Below are 24483 nucleotides of genomic sequence, written 5' to 3'. Positions count from 1 at the left end.
CAGGACCAGAAACATGCCATCATGGGGATGGGGAGCAAGCCACACCCTCCAGATACTCTTTCCTAACAAGGAGGCAGGGCAATGCCTGGAGGCCTCCAGCCAGATGAGGAATCACATATATCCCCTCAGAAATTTCCTCTCAGGATACTCCAGAGGTGGCCTAGCCTTCCACCTCCAGCCTGCCTGCTCCCTTCTGACCTACGCAAATTCAAGCTGGGAAGGATCAACTTAGAGTCATAGAATCATAGAGATGTACAGCATGGAAACAGACCCTTTGGTCCAACCCATCCATGCTGACCAGATATCCCAACCCAACCTAGTCCCACCTGCCAGCACCTGGCCCATATCCCTCCAAACCTATCCTATACATATACCCATCCAAATGCCTCTTAAATGTTGCAATTATACAAGCCTCCACCACATCCTTTGGCAGCTCATTCCATACACGTACCACCCTCTGCATGAAAAAGTTGCCCCTTAGGTCTCTTTTATATCTTTCCCCTCTCACCCTAAATCTATGCCTTCTAGTTCTTGACTCCCTGACCCCAGGGAAAAGACTTTGTCTATTTGTCCTATCTCTGCCCCTCATAATTTTGTAAACCTCTATAAGGTCACCCCTCAGCCTTTGACGCTCCAGGGAAAATAGCCCCAGCCTGTTCAGCCTCTCCCTGTAGCTCAGATCCTCCAACCCTGGCAACATCCTTGTAAATCTTTTCTGAACCCTTTCAAGTTTCACAACATCTTTCCGATAGGAAGGAAACCAGAATTGCACGTAATACTCCATCAGTGACCTAACCAATGTCCTGTACAGCCACAACATGACCTCCCAACTCCTGTACTCAATACTCTGACCAATAAAGGAAAGCTTACCAAACGCCTTCTTCACTATCCTATCTACCTGCAACTCCACTTTCAAGGAACTATGAACCTGCACTCCAAGGTCTCTTTGTTCAGCAACACTCCCTAGGACCTTACCATTAAGTGTATAAGTCCTGCTAAGATTTGCTTTCCCAAAATGCAGCACCTCACATTTATCTGAATTAAACTCCATTTGCCACTTCTCAGCCCATTGGCAACTTGCTTCTGTTTAGGAGACACTCAGCATGTCTGGGTCATCCAATCACAAATGTCCCATGGGTTATACATCTAAACCTCCAAAGTCCACAGGCTTCAGTGCTAAGCAGGCTCTCTCCACCCTAACTGCAGAACCTGGAATAACATTGAAACATTGTAGGAAGGAAAGACAGGGGCAAAAAAAGGGGCATTTTGTGGCATGTGTATATAAAGTCTTGGTTTTCAAATCCATCAATTTGTTTGAGTCTGTGAATATAACTGTGCCAGCATGATGCTGAACCTCACAGCCATTTAAGACGTGCAATGAATTGATGTCTATGTTGAGAGCCTGTTGTAGCAAGTGAAAGCAAGATAAACAAGGCATATATAGGGCAATGGGAGTTGTTGGCACCATTTCCTCTCTTGGTCAAACATCCCTATTCTTTCCCTGGTGCTTGTATCCAAAGGTGCTGGTGCTGAAACTCTGGGGTAGAGAGGTGTACAATACACAGAGAATAAATGTGTTAGGATCTCCAGGGATTAGGCAGGTCATTGATCTCTGATCTGTGCAGTGCATGGCTCTATTTTTAAAGGTATTTGTCATGCAGAAGGTCTCACATTGGTGCTAACTCTTGCAGCTCCCTCCCTCACAGGTTGAGACACCAACCCTGTCCACCACCAGTGTGGTTGCAGCCACTTTCTTTCCCATTGTGTAGTTTTGATAAGGCAGCAGTAATTTATTGGGCAGTGACTTCCAGCCTCCGATCTGAGTTCCAGCCAATCCACATGAACCTGCACCTGCCAACCTCTCCCCCTTGTGTGTGTTGAAGGAGGTTCCCAGGTGTAGTCATATACTGTACTTCCACTGTCCACCAACCATTCCCTGGTTTCCCTGGACAGACCTAATGGCCTTATTGCAATCCAACCCCTCCAGTGACAATCAGACAGCCCTGGATAAAAACTTTTTCACTTCAGGCTGCCTGGCACAGACAGTATGGGGCCTGAACAGATACCAAACATTCAATTTGAATCAAAACCCATTCAGACATTCTCTTTACTGTCAGAAAACCAATTGACCTCAAAGGCAACGCCAGAAGCACAATGGCAAGCACAGATTTTGTGTGAAGATAAGGGACCCACAATCAGAATAATTGCAGGCCTCAATCTCACCTGAGGCAGTGATACCCACAGCTATTCGTCAGATGGGTTCCAAGGAGCTAACCCAGAGAGCATTCGAAAGATGGTGATCCCTGACAGCATTCCAAAGAGCTATTCCCAGAAATGTTCCTATGAGCCAACAGTTAACTCCAGTGGCTGTTTCCAAGAGCTATGTCCAGAACAGGAAACCCGACAGCAATTCCGAGAGCTATCAAACACAGGCCTTTTCTGAACCAGGGGAACCAACAACAACTGACAATGACCAACGGAACGAAGAATGGCAAATTCCGAAAATCACTGACCCAACTGATACCACAAAGCCTCAGGCATGTGGTGAACACTGGCCCACAAAACTTGCCTGACAGTAAGGAAAACCATGTACTTACCCAATAGACCCACTCCACATCCTATTGCATCAACGGACTCAACCCAGACTGAAGGCACACACAGTCCAAAGTTTCCGTTCAGGTATAGCAAGCAGGAATAGCCTTTTGTACTTCAAAATCAGTGATGAGTTTAAACTCATGACACCCAAACTTTCCAACTTCACTAACAGGGAGGGAAAGGAGGGTGGTGACAGTGCATGGGGCGCTGAGGATAGGACGCCTGACTAAAGTTTCTTTGATTAAAACTGTTTAGATTCTGATAGTGTTTAATCTGTTTAATTTAATAATGTATTTAATTACTGTCCTCTGTATAATTGATAATGTTAAACTCAGTTTAGTACTTTCACCTGTATTTCTTGTATTATACTTAGCTTTTGTATTTAAATAAACACAGAGATTCTTTTGCCCTTAAACACCCGTCTACCGCTGTCTTCATTTCACATTCCCTAAATAAGTCCAGTGTGTAGAACCTGAGATCTGGGGATGATTTGAATCACCTAAAATCAGTAAATTACTGATTGCAAACCAGAGCCATACATATGTGCTCCTATGTCTGCCTATACTTTTACTGCAAGCGCTTTCTGTGGGTGCAGTTGAGGTTATTAATCTGGATTCGCCATGAGGCCATGATTTGTGATTTGCTGAGATGATCTGAACAAAAAAATAAAGCTTTGACCCTTAATTTTATTATGCTGAACAGGCCCAATTATAAAATTATTTATCTGGCCAGTTTGCTAGCATGGAATTGTCCCAATATTTTCATTGAAGATTAATGCCACTTGATAAATAATTCATGACCTTGGATTTAAATTAAAACATTCAAATACGTGAAATTAGTGAATAAATGCATTACATGCAATTTGTAATTTTTAATTATGCTTTTTTTTATTGTTCAAACTACTTAGACTAACAAAGCTCTTGAAAACAAGGTAAAAGGAGACACAACTGACTCTAATCACACTGCACCCGTAGTGCTACAGCAAAGAATCGGTAAGACTCCCTTCCATTTCTTCCATATATGATCCAGTTTAAAACTTTAAAAGGAGCATCTCATTGACTACTTCAGTTCTGACCAATACTGGTGACAGCATACTGACTGAGACACAGCTTATCTTTGTTTTAGCATGTATAACATGTTAAAATGTTTCAAAATTGCGAGGACCTTTTTGACAAGTCATAGAAAGAGAAATCAAGAATGATGATTTTAAAAAACCAGCATCTTAAAAGAGGAGAGTTACAGAGGCTGAGAGTTTTTAGGAGGGAATTACCTTCAGGAATATGAAAACACAACTTCTACAGTTCAAACCAGGAATGCTTGAGGCTAACATTGGACCAGGTGCTTGAGCCTATACACAACAGAGTTGAGAAGAATGAGCAGTAATATTACATGTAAAGGTTCTGAGTGTACTTGACAGGGAAGATGCTGAGAGGATGTTCCCCCTATTTGACAATCTAGAATGGGGACATAGTTTAAAAACAAGTTTCATTTAAGTTGGAGATTACAAATGTCTTCTCTTGGACATTTGTCAGCATTTGGAATTCTCTTCCACAGAGAGCACTTGAGGTTGAGACATTGAATATGATTAGAGTAGATTAGGTTCCCTACAGTGTGGAAGCAGGCCCTACGGCCCAACTAGTCCACACTGACCCTCCGAAGAGTAACACACCCAGACCTATTCCCCTCACTGATGCACCTAACTAGTATGTGGAAGGTTTGTGTTAATTTTTTCAACTGCAAGAGAATCAAAGGATATGGGCAGTTGTGGGAGGGGGTGGGGGAGGGCGGGATATTGTTAGGGAGACAAGTTGACAAGACTAATACTACGTAAGCCACAATCTCACTGAAAAACAGGAGCGTTGAGGGGCCAAATCATGTACCCAAGGTATTCTTTTGTTTGTTGTTTGGGAGGAGCACAGATGTCTCAAATCTCTGTAGGGCTCGGGGTTGGGGGTGGGGGGGGGAGGTGGTGGGGTTGTAATCAAATAGGGAGATGTGAGGCCATGGAACTACACTAATATTGATTTTTGTTTTGTTGGATGGGGCACCACTACATGTCAATGAGCACAGAGATCATGGTCTGATTGAAATCTGAAATGAGTTAAGGTTTTTTAGCTGGAAAATTATTTTTCGTTTTTTTTTAAAAGTGAACTCATCTTTTGGAATCTAAACTTTGATCCTATTCTGCAAAACCAGAATGGTCCCATTTCCACCCAACAATGATGAAAACCTATCTTACCAACCATATTCTACACCTCAGTGAAAGTGCAGAGTGTAGAAACTCGAACATTCAGAGTCCAGATCGCCAATGTGACAGTCCGAATGAAAGCTCCAAAGGAGGGGAAGGATGAGACCCGATGCAATAATCTTTGCCTTTTTCCACTAACTGCGCATTGGAAGTGAGCTGGAATTGCCATGGGATTTCGGGACCATTGTGTATTTTAAAACATTTAACATAAAAACAAACTCACAAAGCCCAGAATGACAAACAGGTTCAAAACAAAAAACTGACAATTCAAAAGAATAATGTAAAGCATTGAATAACCTTGAATAAAGGTCTGTGATTTGTTTTCAGGCCACAGATTTCAATCAGCATTTTGAAATCACATTCCATAATTCAGGATTGGTTGACTTTGACAACTGAAACTCAATAACCTCATAATCAGCATATGATTAGATTAGATTACTTACAGTGTGGAAACAGGCCCTTCGGCCCAACAAGTCCACACCAACCCACCGAAGCGCAACCCACCCACACCCCTACATATACCCCTTACCGAACACTACTGGCAATTTAGCATGGCCAATTCACCTGACCCACACATCTTTGGACTGTGGGAGGAAACCGGAGCACCTGGAGGAAACCCGCGCAGACACGGGGAGAATGTGCAAACTCCACACAGTCAGTCACCTGAGGTGGGAATTGAACCCAGGTCCCTGGCGCTGTGAGGCAGCAGTGCTAACCACTGTGCCACCGTGCTGCCCGTAAAGTAGTATTCAGTACACACTGACGTGGAGAATACCAAATCAATTCAATTATAAGCAATAAAACAAAATTGTTCAGAAGTGCAATTATTGAGGCAATGAATTTTCAGAGTATTTAAGATCTTTTCCCAAAAGGGTTTTTTTTAAGATTAGATTCCCTACAGTGTGGAAACAGGCCTTTCAGCCCAACAAGTCCACACCAACACTCCAAAGAGTAACCCACGCAGACCCTTTTCCCTCTGACTAATGCACCTAACACTTTGGGCAATTTAACATGGCCAGTACACCTGACCAGCACATCTCTGGATTGTGGGAGGAAACCAGAGCACCTGGAGGAAACCCACACAGACTAGTCGCGTATGGCTGGAATTGAACCCAGGTCCCTGGAGCTGTGAGGCAGCAATGCTAACCACTGAGCCACCATGCCACCCCTCCAAATTTAACTGATGCTCTGTCTCCCAGCAATCCCCCACTATTCTGTCCTAATATACATTTCATTTTTTAAATGTATTTTGGTGCATTTTGAAGTATGGGATGATTCAGTATTAAGGAAACAGACTCTGTCCTAAAGTTTAGAAATTGAGAGACAGACCATGTGAAGTAATGGATCCCCCCCCACATTCCTCCTCCTCTTTAAAGTTCAATTAATTCAACCACAGATGATGAGTAACATCAATTCCGACATTCAGATTTCAGATTGTAACAGTAAATTATACAGCTTTAGAGAGGGGGTGGGTTAGTTCAGTTCACTGGACAATTGCTTTGTAATGCAGACTGACACCTAACTGCGTGGGTTGAATTCCACACCAGCTGAGATCAGCGTAAAGTTTCCCCTTCTGCAACCCCTCCCTGGCCTGAGGAGTGGTGACCTGCAGGTTAAACCACCACCAGTTGTCTCTCCAATGGTCTGATAAGACTATGGCTATTTGCCTTTTACAGTTTTCAGGACCTGATTCCCAAAAGGGGAGCATTTCATTGGTCCTTTATTGTATAATATGTTTGGAAAACTGTCCATTTTCTCATTTTCAGAGAAAATATCAGGGCAACCCATAAATACTTATATCACTGTAACAACAAATTTTCAATCTGAATGCAGTTCTCTCAGATTTTGTCTACAAATCCGTAAACTGAGGAGTCAGTTGGACATTTCTCAATGTTGCAACTTGAACAGTAATCCATCAGAAAGGAAAGAATTCCAAACAAACACAGTGATAGTGGTGGTGGTGCTGGTGGTAGTGGTGGTGGTGGTGGTGGTGGAGGTGGTGCTGGAGGTGATGCTGGTGGTAGTGGTTGGGGGTGGCAGTACTCGTATTGAAACTACACTACCACTATATAGCAATTTGTTTCTATTGCAAATGTTCTTTGTCAAATGCTGGGCAGGTAGTAAGTTTTTACAACATGTGAATGTATTCCGACTGCTCTTGAAGGTTGAAGGAAATTACTGAGCACCCGTTACAGGGAGTCAGATAGTTGAACTGAACAGAGGTGGTAATGCGAGGCTAAAAATAAGGGACCTGAAGTGTTTTTAAACAAATTTGCCAGTAATTATTTTTATTTACTTTTACCTGATTGCAACTTAACTACTTATTTTTTAGAGGATCTAAACAGATACCTCAAAGAGCTTCAGGAGGCCAATGGTAATGCTGTCAATGAACTCATGAAGGCTGATGAGGAAATCTCCCAACTGAGAGGTGAAATGGCTAAACTAAGATCAAAATATGCTGAAGAGCTGCAGGATGCCAAGAAACAGAATGACTACCTTAAAGATAAGGTGTTACTATTACTGATACTAAACAGATATCATTTTAAAATGCTTTCATTGCTAATGTGCTATCTGTAGCAATAAAACAAAATCAGTTTTTGAATATGATGTTTGATGTTGTTGAGTAATCTTACACCTGTCACCAACAAATCTTGAATATGGTTAAGAGTTGCTTGGTTAAAGAACTAGTTGATAACTATAACTAATGGAACTGTCCCCTCATGTGATATGGACTTCTTCTGGCATGGTGACAGTCCTAGAACAATAAAGTAAATCAGCAGCCCTTTTTACACTTGAACTGATTAGTCTTTCCAAATATAAAATAAAATGAAATGCAGAGGAAAACAGACTCTCAAGGCCCGATTATCCAATTTACGTCACTGTGTATTTCACACCATTACCCAAGAAGTATATCAACTTCAATTCCTTCAGGAAGGAAGATGCAGCAGGAAATTGTATGGGGTTAAAACCTAAAATGCAATATTGTGCCTGGCTACACCCCACAGTGACCCATCTAGCTGACTGGGGTGGCGGGAAGGGTGGTGGGGGGGGGGGGGGGTGAGTTCATTTGTCATGCATGGTGAAATCCTATTAGGAGCATTCAACAGCTGATAGTGTTCCAGAAGGACCTCCACAGTCACAACAAAAGGGGATGGTGGGACTAGTGATTAAAAGAAAATCCCTGCAGAAAAGGCCAAGGATCCTTTATAAGACTGCAGCCAACGTTGAGAATTTTAGAATCATAAAGCAGCAAAGATTCAACAAAGAAGGGAGCTACAGAGCTCACCGTGGGTGACACAGTAGCTAGCACTGCTGTCTCACCATACCAGGGATCTGGGTTCGATTCCTTCCTCAGCAGACGGTGTGAAGTTTGCACATGCTCCTTGTTTCTGCGTGGATTTCTTCTGGGTACTTTGGTTTCTTCCCAGTCCAAAAATGAGAAGGTTAAGTGGGTTAGCCATGGGAAATGCAGGATTACAGGGATGGGGTGGGTCTGGGTGGGATGCTGTTTGGTGGTTGGGTGTGATCTCATTACACTGAATGGCCTGCTCCCATACTGAAGGAACTCTATAATTCTAAGATGTCTATGCTGTCCCTCTGCCTGAGTGTCCCAACTAGTCCCACTCTTCTGCTCTTCATACACCATTCCAAATTTTATCACTTTGGGTGATTAAAAACTTCCTTCTGAAGGCTGTGATTCAATTTGCCTCCACCACAGTGTAAGGGTGTGCATTTTAGATTCTTACCACTCACTCCTTAAAAGAATATTTCCTCACATCACCATCGGTTCTTTTGCAAATCATCTAAAATTATGTCCTTTTGTTCTTGATCTTTCTTCTAACAGAAATAGCATTTTGTTCTCTCTACACTATTCCAGCTTGAATCTTCTCATCTCGAAGGAGAATAGTCCCAGCTACTCCAATCTATCCATGCAACACAAGTCCAGCATCCCTGCAGCCATTCTCCCAAGTCTTTTCTATACCTCTCAAAAGGCCTCACATCCTTCATAAATTTCAATACCCAGAATTAGACACAATATTCTAGTTGAAGTAGAACCAATGTTTTACCAGATTCAGATAAGGTCTCTAAGAAAACTTTCTCAATTCAAAGGATCCAGCAGTCTTAGGGAGTGTCAGTAAGACAAGCAAATGATAGGAAACCAGGAAACATGTCTTCAAGGACTGGGAAAGGTTCAGATAACAGGAGTTCCAGCAGATGCCTTGGGGAAATAGGCAGAAATCTAGCTCAGGGCAGGAATGCTAAGGGGAGGGGTTTTAATGTTGCCATCTTTCTTTTCTCACCAGTTTTCCATGCAAGCAAATTGTAGCCTAAGAGCTTTTTACTTGCATAAAAAAATCAATATGATCAAACTTGCATATCAAGGATAATTTTCTGACTGTACTCCTATTTGGAACACTTTTTATTTTGCATTTTTTATTGGCTTTGCAGAATCTATGCAAATACACCTCTTGTGTGATGTGATGCATTCAAAAGAAAAGGACAAAAGGTTGAATAATTTATAAACACTATAAATTATCATGACATATAAAAACCACAGGTTATTTCCTCTAATCAGTTAGCTACCATGTGTTATTTATTCGTCATAGAAAAATTATACTTTATTATAATCAAAAGACAATCAGGCTTATTGGAAACATGAAATAAAAATGAAAGATGCTGGTAGTGTACAGATTCATCATCTGTCAGAGAAGGGTAAACTAAATACAAGTTACCACAAGATATCTGTTTGCTCTTAAATGATGACCGACTTGCTACATACTTCCAGAATTTTCTTTTTGTAATGTTTCAATAAAGTATTAGTTAAATTAGTGCACAGACTCCACCTAGAGGCTTGATCAGATTCTTGCTTTGTATGATTAAGGCGTTTATTCAGTGACTGATAGGCCAATGTGTAGTTTATCAGCGTGACCCTCAAATTTACTCTAGTTCTCACACTCTCAGATTAACAGATTGCATTACGATCTATCCAAATTTACTTTGGAAGAGGATGCTTTTGGCTTATTGGATGAAATCCATCAATTACGGAACGAGTCCCGAAAGCTCAGAGAAGTCAATCACAAACTTGATGAAGAAAACCGTCAATTAAAAGAAGTGCTGTGGGATTTCAAACAAGAGCGGAAATGGCTGTCAAAGAAAATCTTCAAGAAAAAGAGGGTTGAAACGGCCAAAAGGGGTATGATTTTATCATGCAACTATCTCAGAATCTTCAGGGTGTTTGACAGTTCAGCAGTAATCACTGTTGTAACATAGGAAACAAAGTCAGAAGTCACGTAACTCCAGAGTTATAGTCCCACAGGTTCATTTGAAATCACAAGCTTTTGCAGCGCTGCTTCTTCATCAGGTGAAGTCTTCACTTGAGCAAGAAGCAGCGGTCCAAAAGCTGGTGATTTCAAATAAACCTGTGGGACTATAACCCCGGTGTTACGTGACTTCTGACCTTGTCCACCTCAGTCCAACATCAGCACCTGCACATTATAGGAAACATGGCATCCAACATCTGCACAGCAAGCCCCCAAAAATTGCAATATAATAATGACCAGAACATCTATTTCCTAATGGTATTAGTTGAAAAATAAATACTGGTCAGGAAAGCAGAAAGCACAAAGAATGTCACTGCACTTCTTTATATTAGTGCAGTCCAATCATTTCATCTAAGAGTACAAATATAGCTTTCAAAGGACAGCACTCCAATCAATGCAACACTCCCTCAGTACTCCACTGCCATACTCAGCACCAAAACTCAAATCCATAACCTTCTGACTCTGAAGCCAGCTTGTTAGCAACCAACCCACAGTTGACTTCTTTTAAATGCATGGTACAAATTAGATTGTTTAGGAATTTATTAGTTTTAATTATTATTTCTTGGCTATACAACATCAGATTAATTCCCTAAATTAAAACGTTCCACATTCAAGCAGTAAAAGTAAAGTTGCCATACTCTTATCAGTCAATAGGGCTATTCTATCAATAGAAAGACTGGTGGTGGTTTAACCTGAGGGTCACTACACTTTAGGCAAAGGGAGAGAGGTTGAGAAAGAGACTCCTTCACAGCAACTGAACCCAACTCTTGGTGTTATTCTGCATTATAATCTAGCCTACAGAGTTAACTAATCAGTAAAGGCTTGAACAATCAATTTAGCCTGACATTTCTATACTGATCAAAGGCTACTGGTAATCGCTGGGAAGATCTTCCAGATGAGGTGTTAACAATAATCCCTTTTCTAAAAGACCCACTGTAATAAAATGCCACGCAATTATTTACATTTGAGATCCAAATCTCTAAGCCATCTTTCCTTTAACCTTAACCGGCAAAAGTATTTACATGTTGGTGATGGATGAGAACTTGCTGCAAATGCACTGGTTGCCTTATTTGCTTGTGCTATAATAGTGATGTAGAAAGTTATTAATTAAATCTGAGTGCTTAAAGACAGCAGGATATTGTGATAAGACACATAAAAGTGAAAGTTCTTTCCCTCGTGCCCATATTAATGTAAATTTCATTGGTAAAGATAACTTGTCAGGTGTACTTTAAACAGCAGGTGAGCAAGGACAATACTGTACATGGTTTTAACAGATTACTGTTTGTAAAATCTCTAAAAGTAAATTCAATACAAATATATATGCTACTTCATAGTCCATAGACAAATTTTCCATTTCAAACTTAATTAAATGCAAGTGTGACAACTTTTCTACATTACTGTTCAAAAAAATTGCTCTTCACGTAGGTTTCGTGAAAACAAGAAACTATCAAAATTTGAAATTGCATTGTCGACTGTCCAGTGGGCTAACATGTGGCTAATGGATATCTAATACGTTAATCTAATTTTCTTCTCTTAGTTGTTCATTTTTAAACATAATAGCTCCCTCCTCTCCTGAAAGCATCATTTCAGAATATTATAGTTTATAACACTCTACACCACTTTAGAATCTTACCCAAGTTGACTACTCATTATTTACGAGATGAGATAATAATATCACATCCAATTTTCACACATGTATATGTAGTTTACATCATGAGATTATCAAGAACAGGAAGCTTGGTCAGTTTTAAATCTCCCCAAGCTGAAATGCTGCCAAGGCTGAGAGTCAGTTAACTTAGTACATATTGAGACTGTATAAAAGGCATAGTGCTGCATTGTCTTACCCAGTTTGCTATCATGTTGGTCACATCATCTCTCATGTCTAATTTAGGCATTGAGAACTTTGTATTTCCTGAATTATTGGTATCTACCAAAATATTAATACAATTTTATAAACCACTATACATTAGAAAATTCTGCAAGTTCTATGAACTGATGCAAGCTAACGTTACTAAATGTTAGCTTTGTTATTTTGATGTAAATGCAAAAGTTTATCTGTATTGAAGAACAGTGGTGTTGGTGCTAGGAAGCACCAGGTATTATAAATTAATGCTTTGCAAATATATAGGCAAATTCATAGTTCATAGGCAAACTTTCCATTTCCAACTTTACTAAACACAAGTATGACTTAACTTTTCAACATTATTTGTTAACAAAAATGCAAAACACATCAATTTCTCTGCTGTTTGTGAAAACAAGAGATTATCAAAATTCAGCGAGTGCATTACACTGTTCCTATAAAATCTGAGCTTACCACAAAGGGTTCATCTTCTCAACCTCTCCCCTTGCCTGAGGTATGGTGACTCTTATGGTAAAGGCATTGCCAATTTTAAGTGGGTGGCACAGTGGTTAGCATTGCTGCCTCACAGCGCCAGAGACCTGGGTTCAATTTCTGCCTAAGGTGACTGACTGTGTGGAGTTTGCACATTCTCCCCGTGTCTGCGTGGGTTTCCTCCGGGTGCTCCGCTTTCCTCCCACAGTCCAAAAATGTGCAGCTTAGGTGAATTGGCCAGGCTAAATTGCCCGTAGTGTGAGGTGAAGGAGTAAATGTAGGGGAATGGGTCAGGGTGGGTTGTGCTTTGGTGGGTTGGTGTGGACTTGTTGGGCCGAAGGGCCTGTTTCCACACTGTAAGTAATCTAATTTAATTGTCAACTGTCCAGTAGGCAATGTGTCCAATTAAAGGCATGTGGCTTATGGGTAACTTTCTACAGAATTTATTTTTCAAATATTCAAGCTTATAGATCATTCTTTTTCAATCATTCATGGGAAGTGGGCATCACTGACTGGGCCAGCATTTGTTGCTGATTCCCAATTGCCCTGGCAAAGGTGGTGGTGAACTGCCTTCTTGAACAACTGCACTTGCTGATGTGTAGGGGCACCCACGGTGCTGTTAGGAAGGCAGTTCCATGATTTTGGTGACAGGAATGATCATATAGCTCCAAGTCAGGATGGCATATGGCTTGCTGGTTGTGTGTGAAATACCCTTGTCCTTTATGTAAATGAATTGATAATTCTATTGAAAGATTTTTAACAAGTCCAATTTCAAACCCCCATGTTTGATGTGGTTAGCTACACATCATTGAAAATAATTGAGTCATGTCTTGAATACAAAGATTAAAGTTCCTATTTCTTTTGGTTCGTTTTTCATTTTGTATTACTCTACTTGTGTCCAATGCACTAATTTCACATTCATTGTAGGCTATTTCGTGCTTTGAACTGCAAACTAAAATTAAATATTTACATCCTGACCATAAAAAGGTTGTGACTTGACTGAGTTAGTTTTGTATTATTACATTTCCACTGTTCTAACTTTCTGGAATCCCACTCATCTTCTGGTGAATAATTTACGTGTCTTTGGATTTCTAGGTAGTGGTGCAAAATCTCCAAAGAAGTTGGACCTACCTAAAAAACAACAGGAGACTGACAAACAGAAAAGGTCTTCTCTTCTATTCCAGTCACAAGAAACATCTCTGTCTTCACAGTTCAAGTAAGGAGAGAACGTACTTGCTAATGTTTTATTAATGGAATGGTCTATGGAAAGAAAGAAAGAATTTTGACCAAGCAAATGGATTTGTGTGTAGTCAGCAGGTTCAAAGTTTTGAAATTATCAGCATGTGAAGGAGCCAGGAGGAACCCATTGACTTCTACCTTTAAGCATGCAGACAAAATCCCGATGGGAAGGGTACAACCAGCTACTGAAACATGTTGCCTGTTCATAAGCCACTTCTTTAACACTGATTCTGACATTAAAGGGAAGCGCATAAGTTTCCCAGAATCTATCATTGACGTCAAGGAGACATGGCTGAGCAAGAGACAAGCAAGCTATGATTTGAATACTTTTCTAAGTGAAAGGCATCTGTTGCCGACTGGCTCTAAGTATGTGATATTCTCATTTTGGAAGTCATTGCTACCATTTTGAATCTATCTTCCTAATGGTTAGATTTCAAATCAGCAGGGGAGGGATTAACTAGATCGACCATGGACCACTAATGAAGTACAGGGGTAGCATTTTCCTCAATTATTGCCGTACCAAGATGAGGACTGAGCACAGAGCTCCATTTCACAGCAGATGAGGTTTGTCAGTGCAGCATATTGTTATACAAAGTCATGGTGCCAAAGGCATCAACACTGAAGGGGCATTGTATTAAACCAATCTTATGTCACATTGTTTTTGGGTGGAGAAGAAGCAATTGAGTACAAGATCCCAATGTCATCTACACTTCCTGATAATTATGCTGACTTAGTTAATGTAACTCATATCTATTACTTTCCTGCAATAAACTATTCCTTCTGTTAAGACCAGTGCCTTTTCTTATTAAGACTTGGCAGTGTTTTATCCTCTACCACAAATAATGAGATAATTTAATTCAGCAAAGAGGATTGTTTGGCGATACAATACCACAAGCTGCCAGTTGTTGGTACTACAACAAAAGACAGATATAAAGGCACAGGATACGCTGTCTAGACATGAATGAGTGCCAGTGCCTCTGGAAGCTCAGAGCTTACCGTTCAGTGGTTTCTAACATTTGCATGTGGATCAGGTCAGCCTGTGATGTCCTGTGACTGCATTTAATTTTTTTGACTGGCATATCCAGGAACTGCTGGTAACATTTCTAGAATTGTGTTAATTGCATGTGCCATGTGGCCAAAGCAATGTTTGACAATGCTGAGCTCATCTGCAGCCAAAAAGATCATTGTGCAGGTGTGTGCTCATTTCCCAGGAGCAGCCATTGGATTTTCATCCTGCTGAAGTCAAACTGCTGCTCTAGAATTGTCCAATCTATTGATAGCCCTAGGGGCTCCCCATTTGTGTCCAACAGAGCAGTGTTTGGAGGATCCTACACACTCCAACAGAGACCCTCCACTGTTTTACCTACCTCCAGCACTGGCTCCTCTTTGCATGTGCATTGTGCTTCTCTAATGTGATAATCCCGGTGCTCGAGGGTGGTATGAGGCACTGTGTCCTCAAAGTTAGTGAACTCCTCTGAAGAATCTTCATAATCTCCTCTGGCAACAATTATGAATGCTGTGAGGGATGATAGACCTGAATTAGAATACCCTGAGCTACTTAAAGTTCTGAGGGCTAAAGAGAATGGAAGAAATCATGAAGAAGGTACTGAGTTGGATGATCAACTACAATCATATTGAATAGTGGAGCAGTTTTGAAGGGCTGTATGGCTGACTCCTGCTCCTATTTTCTATGTTTCAAGATCTGATAAGTTGCATTTGGATTCAGAAATGGCTCAAAGGTAGAAGGGTGGTGGTCGAAGATTGTTTTTCAGACTGGAGGCCTGTGACCAGTGAAGTGCCACAAGGATCGGTGCTGGGTCCACAACTTTTCATCATTTATATAAATGATTTGGATGGGAGCATGAGAGGTACAGTTAGTAAGTGTGCTGATGATACTAAAATTGGAAGTGTAATGGACAGTGAAGAAGATTACTTCAGATTAAAATGGGATCTTGACCAGATGGGCCAATGGGCTGAGAAGTGGCAGATGGAGTTTAATTCAGAGAAATGCAAGGTGCTGCATTTTGGGAAAGCAAATCTTAGCAGGACTTATACACTTAATGGCAAGGTCCTAGGGAGTGTTGCTGAAAAAAAGAGACCTTGGAATGTAGGTTCACAGCTCCTTGAAAGTGGAGTCGCAGGTCGATAGGATAATGAAGAAGATGTTTGGTATGCTTTCCTTTATTGGTCAGAGTATTGAGTACAGGAGTTGGGAGGTCATGTTGCAGCTGTACAGGACATTGGTTAGGCCACTGTTGGAATATTGTGTGCAATTCTGGTCTCCTCCATATCGGAAAGATGTTGTGAAATTTGAAAGGATTCGGAAAAGATTTACAAGGATGTTGCCAGGGTTGGAGGATCTGAGCTGTGGGGAGAGGTTGGATAGGCTAGGGCTATTTTCCCTGAAGCATCGGAGGCTGAGGGGTGGCCTTACAGAGATTTATAAAATCATAAGGAGCATGGATATGATAAATAGACAAAGTCTTTTCCCTGGGGTCGGGGAGTCCAGCACTAGAGGGCACAGGTTTAGGGTGAGAGGGGAAAGATATAAAAGAGACCTAAGGAGCAATTTTTTTCACTCAGAGGATGGTATTTGTATGAAATGAGCTGCCAGAGGAAATGGTGGAAGCTGGTATAATCAACATTTAAAAGGCATTTGAATAGGAAGGGTTTGGAGGGATATGGGCCGGGTACTGGCAGGTGGGACTAGGTTGTGTTGGGATGTCTGGTTCCGTGCTGTATGACTCTATGAATGTATGCTGGAACAGTATGGACTTCAGACAGTAAGTCAGCATGTTTAATGGTATATGTCTCTTGGCTATGTGACACTGAATTCTGTCCCCAGGTTGCTGAGCAAACTCATTTCCTGCATTGTCAAAGGCCCAAGTATCCTTAAACTAGCTTGGATTCATCACCACTTCAGTACAGGGCAAAGTAGAGATTACTAGAGCATCATTTCTGGGATTTTGCCCCTTTCTTGTATTCTGGGCTCTTTGTTTACAAGAAGATAAACAAAGAGGAAACTCAAGAACATTCAAAGTAGAATGTTTTGAGAGTATGGAAAGATGTATGGAAGACCATGTGAGGTGGATAGGTGTAAGCCTGCATTGAGTTTTTGGTGAGTGTCATTGTTGATGTGAAGAGGTGCCTTGATACAGAGGGATGGGTGCTGGATATGTCATTATCACAAAGTGCAGAAGAGGGCTTGGTAAGGTACAGTAAGTGTGTTTGAGTGCCTCTTTTCAGAAACTGGCTTCTTCCTCCAGTCTGCAGAAGTACAGAATTGTCATTTTACCTTGGTAAATTTATGTCTCCAGTTCTGCAGCCTCTTGACCTGTTGGGAGATATCTATCAATCTTCCAATCTACTCCTTTTGAGGAGTTAGGCAGGAAACCAAGAAGTCAGATGCAGTGGTTAAATTAAAAAGCCACTGATAAACAGGCTGCTGAAACATCTAGGATTTTCAAAGGTTTTCAGGCTCCCTAACTGAGAGTGGGTCAGAAACTTAAAAATTCACCCACAGTTCACAAATTACTACTTTCAATATCCTGCTTTCTCCCCAGTCTTACTCTGGGTGCCTCTTAACATTGGTAAGAGGAGAAGGATTGTCATTCTTTGTTGTTGGACAGAGTTTTGACCTGCAGACTGACTGACTGCAAGAAGCTGGGCTACTGTCAGCTCATATCTGAGAACTGATTGCAGTGCCCAGAGAGTAGTGGGAGGGTAAGTGGATAAGTCTGCACACAGTATCAGCCTAAGTGTCCTGTCGCTCAAGATATGCTTTTGCTACATCAAGGGCCAACAGAATTGTGCTCAACTGCCTTACGAGGATGATGCAAATTGCTTATTTTAATTTGCGGACAAATTTACTATCTTGATTTGTTTCCAAACTTGTTGTACAGATTTGAATATTTCAATATTGAAGAGAGGAGTGGTTCAAACAAATCGAGTGAGCAAGTGACCTTTGATCAAGGGCTACAAACATGGGACGGTAAATTACTATTGCTTAATATCAGTTATTACTGTTTTGAAGGCTAAAACAGGAGGTAAAGATGTTCACAGAAAATTAACTTATGCTGTTTCAGCGTTCTTTATGTGCAGTATAATACATGAGTGGGAAAAGAAGAGGTGAACATCAGATTATATTATTTTAACCAATTATAGCTAGGTCAGAGTTTCAGTCTGGTGTCATATTTACATTTTACTATTTCCAAACAAAATGCAACACAACTCTGGTATTTGCTCATTTGTGGGCATATCTGTCGCAATGGTGATGGGTGAATTGGGGTGAAATTAGTTTTCAAGAACTCATATTTTTTGAATTGAGTTTTGGAGATCTGAGATCACAGTAAGGAAAAAAAGAGCAGCATTAAGAAGAACAGGACAAATGGCTCACTCCCACTTTCTCAAGGGTAACTAGGAATGGGCAATAAATACTGGGCCAGCCAGCAATCCCACATTCCATTAACAAACAAAAAAGAACATAATACAAGAACATGAGGAGAAGTAGGCAGTTCAACCATTTGAGTCTTTTGATGAATACTTTCAGTGAGAATGTGAATTAAGAATGGCTGCATACAGACAGTGTTAGATCAGGATACATGTGTATCTAATACACCAAGTGCAACCCTAGCAGTGCCACTGTGTTTTCTGCCCACAGATGAAGACAAAAACCGAGCTACATGCAACGCCTCACCCATTTCAGTGGCTAGTGACAACACAGAGGCTCTCCTTGCATCTTGCAATGAAGTGAACTTTGATCAAGCCTCAAATTCAAACAAACAGCAACTCAGAGGTATTTACCAGAATTACATTCACTAAGAGATAAACAGATGGACTCGTTTCTAATTCTCCAAGCCAGACACATTGATGTGTTTCTTCCTCCCAACCATCAAATATTCACATATTTGCATAAATCCCTGCCACCATTTCAAATTTGTTGAGGATATATTCACAGAATTAATGTTTGCAATCTTTCTTGTCTCTCCCTACTCTACTCTGAAACATCCTTTTTATGTTCTTTCTGGGTTCTGAGTACACTACCTTATATGTTCTGAAACAAGAACAGAAATTGCTGGAAAAGCTCAGCAGATCTAGCAGCATTTGTGAAGAGAAATCTGAGTTAACGTTTCAGGTCTGGTTACCGCACCCGCCCTGTCACTGGACCTGAAATGTTAACTCTGATTTCTCTTCATAGATGGCGCTAGACTTGCTGAGCTTTTCCAGCAATTTCTGTTTTTGTTTCTGATTTACAGCATCCACAGTTCTTTCTGTTTTTACCTTATATGTTCTACTTGCTTTTTACGACTGAAAACAAGTTTTACTGTAACAAACCCTAGGACCTCAAGACTGTGGAACCCATTGGTTCTTTTAACCTTTCCTTCCTGTACAGCCCAAGCTTTATATTCCAGATTTACACAGTCCTCCTTTCAATTAGGCAAGTCTCATCAAAAAGGAGAAGAGGCAGCTGCTAAACTGTATGGCTTCCTGGCAGTTGTCTGTTTCTTTAAAGACAAAGATATGAGATGAAATATCATGAGTTCTCAGCTGACATTTTTATGGGAACATAAGCCTACTTAATCATGTCAGAGAAGGAATCATTAACAAATACAAAATATGATTATTTCTTCTTTTTATTATTTTGTACAGTTTTAAACAGCTAAAGTTAATGTAGGATCTACCTTTACTTATTAATCAAAGCTTTTAACAGGCATTCATAAACCGGGTAAAATGGTTTCTTGCTCACAATCTTTCCAAGAATTCTGGCATTCTACCTTTTATAATTGATGATTGACAGGTCTGATTTTAGAAGCTTTAGAACTAGATACATACTCAAGAATTTCTCTTCTAGTCTTTAGTTTTGTTCAAGCCGTATTGATGAGCTGACATGTGCATCACCTGCACTATATCTGAAATCGTGTTTTCATCAAAATCTTTTAAACCTTTAATTTTTTAACTTTTTGTTTCATAGAATCATCCACTCCCCTATTCTTTCCATATCGTTCAAATAACTTCTCTTTAACTATTTATTTAATTCACTCTTTCAAGCAGTGTACTCCAGATCACAATACTCATGCCAAAGAATATTATCCTAATCTGATATGTTTTAAAATTATGTATAAGATGTTTTAATATATTACACCAATTCAGCATCTCTACATATTTGATTTTGTAAAAACTTTTTAAATTTATTTACTGTTCAAATAAATACAACAAAGTCATTTTAACTTATACAAAATAGCCTGTTGCTACCATACTTTGTTTTTTTTGGAAAAGAAAGGGGGGGGTGATGAATTTCCCATGTGAACAAATTTCAGTTAAAATGCAGATACAGCAAGTGAATAGGAAGGCAAAAGGAATGTTATTGTTTATGAAAATGGAAATAGAATGTACAAGTGTGAACATTTAGCATCAGCATCAGTAAGGCTGCAGCTGGAGTACCTGTTAGGTTTGGTTTCTTACTTAAGGATGTAAATGTGTTGGAGGCAGTTCAGAGAAGGATCATTTGATCAATTAGAGTCATAGAGTCATAGAGATGTACAGCATGAAAACAGACCCATCGGTCCAACCATTCATGCCAACCAGATATCTCAACCCAATCTAGTCCCACCTGCCAGTACCCGGCCCATATCCCTCCAAACCCTTCCTATTCATATACCCAACCAAATGCCTTTTAAATGGTGCAATTGTACCAGCCTCCACCATATCCTCTGGCAGCTCATTCCATTCACATACCACCATCTGCGTGAAAAAGTTGCCCCTTAGGGCTCTTTTATATCTTTCCCCTCTCACCCGAAACCTGTGCCCTCTAGTTCTGGACTCCCCGACCCCAGGGAAAAGACTTTGTCTATTTATCCTATCCATGCACCTCATAATTTTGTAAACTTCTATAAGGTCACCCCTCAGCCTCCAACACTCCAGGGAAAACAGCCCCAGCCTGTTCAGCCTCTCCCTGTAGCTCAGATCCTCCAACCCTGGCAACATCCTTGTAAATCCTTTCTGAACCCTTTCAAGTTTCACAACATCTTTCCGATAGGAAGGAGACCAGAATTGCACACAATATTCCAACAGTGGTGTAACCAATGTACTGTACAGCCACAACATGACCTCCCAACTCCTGTACTCAATACTCTGACCAATAAAGGAAGGCATGCCAAATGCCTTCTTCACTATCCTATCTACCTGCGACTCCACTTTCAAGGAGCTATGCACCTGCACTCCAAGCTCTCTTTGTTCAGCAACACTCCCTAGGACCTTACCATTAAGTGTATAAGTCCTGCTAAGATTTGCTTTCCCAAAATGCAGCATCCTTCATTTATTTGAATTAAACTCCATCTGCCACTTCTCAGCCCATTGGCCCATCTGGTCCAGATCCTGTTGCAATCTGAGGTAACTGTCTTCGATGTCCACTACATCTCCATTTTTGGTGTCATCTGCAAACTTACTAACTGTACCTCTTATGCTGGCATCCAAATCATTTATGTTAATGACAAAAAGTAGAGGGCCCAGCACAGATCCTTGTGGCACTCCACTGGTCACAGTCCTCCAGTCTGAAAAACAACCCTCCACCACCACCCTCTGTCTTCTCCCTTTGAACCAGTTCTGTATCCACCTTTAAGCTAGTTCTCCCTGTATTCCATGAGATCTAACCTTGCTATACAGTCTCCCATGGGGAACCTTGTCGAACGCCTTACTGAAGTCCATATAGATCACATCTACTGCTCTGCCCTCATCAATCTTCTTTTGTTACTTCTTCAAAAACTCAATCAAGTTTGTGAGACATGATTTCCCACACACAAAGCCATGTTGACTATCCCGAATCAGTCCTTGCCTTTCCAAATACATGTACATCCTGTCCCTCAGGATTCCCTCTAACAACTTGCCCACCACCGAGGTCAGGATCACCGATCTATAGCTCCCTGGCTTGTCTTCCTGGAATGGAAGAATTATCCTAGGAGGAAAGATTGCGCAAACTGGGCCTCTTTCAAATGGAGTTTAGAAGAATGAGAGGTTATCTTATTCTAACATATAGGTTCCTGAGGAGATTTGACAGTGTGAATGATGAAGGATGTTTCCCTTTTGGGAGGTACAGTTTGAGAGGATTTTTTTTTCCTCTCAGTGTCATGAGTGTTTGTAACTCTTCACCAGAGAGCAGTAGAGGCAGGGCCCTTGGTCAATATTTTTAACAACAGAGTCAATGGCTATCAGAGACAGGTGGGAATGTGGAGTTGAGGGCGCAATTATATCAGCTAAGATTTTGTTGAATGGAAGATTGGGCTAGATGGGTTGAATGGCCTACTCCTAGTTCATACTCTCACGTCTTTCTAACTCTCATGAGCCACATTTACTGAAGAGAATTGTTACTCCTGCCACATTAATCCAAATTTTACATTCATGAAATCATGAATGTTCAGAAAGCTTAGAGGTACAGGACATTGGCTAGGCCTCTTTTGGAATATTGTGTCCAATTCTGGTCTCCCTCCTATGGGAAGGACATTGTGAAACTTGAAAGGGTTCAGAGAAGATTTATAAGGTTTGGAGGGTTTGAGCTATCGGGAGAGGCTAAATAGGCTGGGACTGTTTTCTCTGGAGTATCGGAAGCTGAAGGGTGACCTTATAGAGGTTTATAAAATCATGAGGGGCATGGATTGGATAAATAGACAAGGTCTTTTCCCTGGGTTCAGGGAGTCCAGAACTAGAGGGTATAATTTTCAGGTGAGAGGGGAAAGATTTAAAAGGGACTCAAGGGCAACTTTTTCACTAAAAGGGTGAAATGGAACAAGCTGCCAGAGGATGTGGTAGAGGCTGGGTACAATTACAACATTTAAAAGTCATCTGGATGGGTGCATGAATAGGAAGGGATTGGACAGTATGGGTCAAGTGCTGGCAAATGGGACTAGATTAATTTCAGATATCTGGTAGGCATAGATGTATTGGACCGAAGGGTCTGTTTCTGTGCTGTACATCTCTATGGCCCCTAGCTGAATACAGCTTTACGCTTATACTAATTCTTGTATTATTATTCCTGAAGGCAGAAGGCTGAATCTTTGCCAGCTCTGCCAAAGCAAAATTGTTTGAAGAAACCTTGGACTATAAGATGTGGGCATGGTAAAAGATTATAGGGCAACGTTTCGAGATTAGGTTAGAAAAGGGATATAGGCCAAAGGCAGGTATATGGATTTAGGCCATAATTCCACCATGATATCACTGAATGGAAGAGTGGGCTCAAAGAGCTGGATCATAGAATCCTGACAGTGTGGAAACAGGCCATTTGGCCCATTGAGTCCATAGTGACTCTTCAAAGAGCATCCCAAACAGACTAACCCCCTTGCCCTATACCTGTAACCTGCATCTCCCATGGCTAATTCATCTCACCTGCATATCCCTGGACATTATGGGTAATTCACCATAGCCAGTCCACCTAACCTGTACATTTTTGGCCTACTCCAGTTCCTATTCCTAAAAAGGTTAGCCAAAGTAGGGTTCCCATTATTATACCAAAACTGTAATCTTATGCATTTTGCTGCAGAGATATTTCCATTGTGTTCGTCCTTCCTTGAGACAGTGACCAACAAATGGCAAAATTTAGACAACCTGGCACAATGGATGCATAGGTGAATTTCTCTGATTTTTCTGAACATATAATAATTTCTATAATTCCACCCAGACCATCTGTACTGTTATAACATTTGTCTTATTGATGGAGGCAATTTGGAGTTCAATAAAGTGTGCCTTTTGCCATTATGCACCTCTGACAGGAGCAGCTTAAGGTCATACTCACTGGCTTTCAGTACTGTTGGTTCATGGTGGGTGAGCTATCCTCTGATAAGGATAAAGGAGGTACATGAATCTGGATGTGTGGGTCTCATCGTTTACCTTGTTATTAACCTTAAGGGATGTGACATTTTTGAGGGAAAGATGTTGCATCCCTGCAATTTTTGTTTTCGTTGTGGTTAAAGGCAAATAGTGTGTTGGCCTTCATAGCAAGATTTGAGTATAGGAGCAGGGATGTCTTGCTGCAATTGTACAGATCCTTGGTGAGGTCACATCTGGAGTATTGTGTGCAGTTTTGGTCTCATTCCCTGAGGAAGGATGTTCTAGCTATGAAGGGAGTGAAATGAAGATTTACCAGACTCATTCCTGGAATAGCAGGACTGATGGATGAAGAGAGACTGGATTATTAGGACTACCTTCACTTAAGTTTAGAAGAATGAGTGGAAGTCACACAGAAGTCTTCAAAATTCTAATAGGATTAAAAAGGGTAAATGAAAGAAAGATGGTCCCAAAAATTGGGGAGTGCAGAACCAGGGGTCACAGCTGAAGGATACTGAGTAGGCCAACTAGGGCTGAAATGAGGAGAAATATCTTCATGCAGAGAGTAGTGAGACTCTAGAATTCTCTACCACCACAACAGTTGAGGCCAACTGTTTCATGGAGGAGTTAGTTATGGTTCTTAGAGTTAAAGGGATCAAAGGATATGGGGAGAAAGTGTGAACAGGTTATTGAGTTATAGGATCAGCCATGATCATATTGAATGTCAGAACAGGACTGAAGTGCCAAATGTCTGTTCTGGTCCCATGTTCTATGTTTCACCCTGCCTGCATCCTACTGAGTGGCAACTTGACAGAACCTTCTCTCTATAACATAGCAAATCAAATAAAAGTCTAATTGCTTCATTTAAATGTAGTAGATATTTATGGGCTGTGGCTTTGTTATCTGTTGTGCAGAGAATCTTAAATTTAATCTGA

General features: G+C 40.8%; 1 protein-coding gene across 2 annotated transcripts in view; it reads left to right on the top strand.

Moving 5' to 3' along the window:
• Positions 1–24483, top strand: part of LOC132820729 (centrosome-associated protein 350) — a 68332-nt gene that overhangs the window by 33401 nt on the left and 10448 nt on the right. For both annotated transcript variants that reach the window (XM_060832999.1, XM_060832998.1), the window contains exons 4-9: positions 3503–3587; positions 7176–7351; positions 9806–10037; positions 13592–13712; positions 17638–17726; positions 18396–18530. In XM_060832999.1, coding sequence (XP_060688982.1) covers positions 3503–3587; positions 7176–7351; positions 9806–10037; positions 13592–13712; positions 17638–17726; positions 18396–18530 — 838 coding nt within the window. The remainder of the gene's footprint in view (positions 1–3502; positions 3588–7175; positions 7352–9805; positions 10038–13591; positions 13713–17637; positions 17727–18395; positions 18531–24483) is intronic.

Source organism: Hemiscyllium ocellatum, chromosome 12 (assembly GCF_020745735.1).
Source record: "Hemiscyllium ocellatum isolate sHemOce1 chromosome 12, sHemOce1.pat.X.cur, whole genome shotgun sequence".
Taxonomy (NCBI): Eukaryota; Metazoa; Chordata; class Chondrichthyes; order Orectolobiformes; family Hemiscylliidae; genus Hemiscyllium; species Hemiscyllium ocellatum.
Note: the sequence above shows the minus strand (reverse complement) of the source record. Positions and strands in the feature narration are given on the sequence as shown.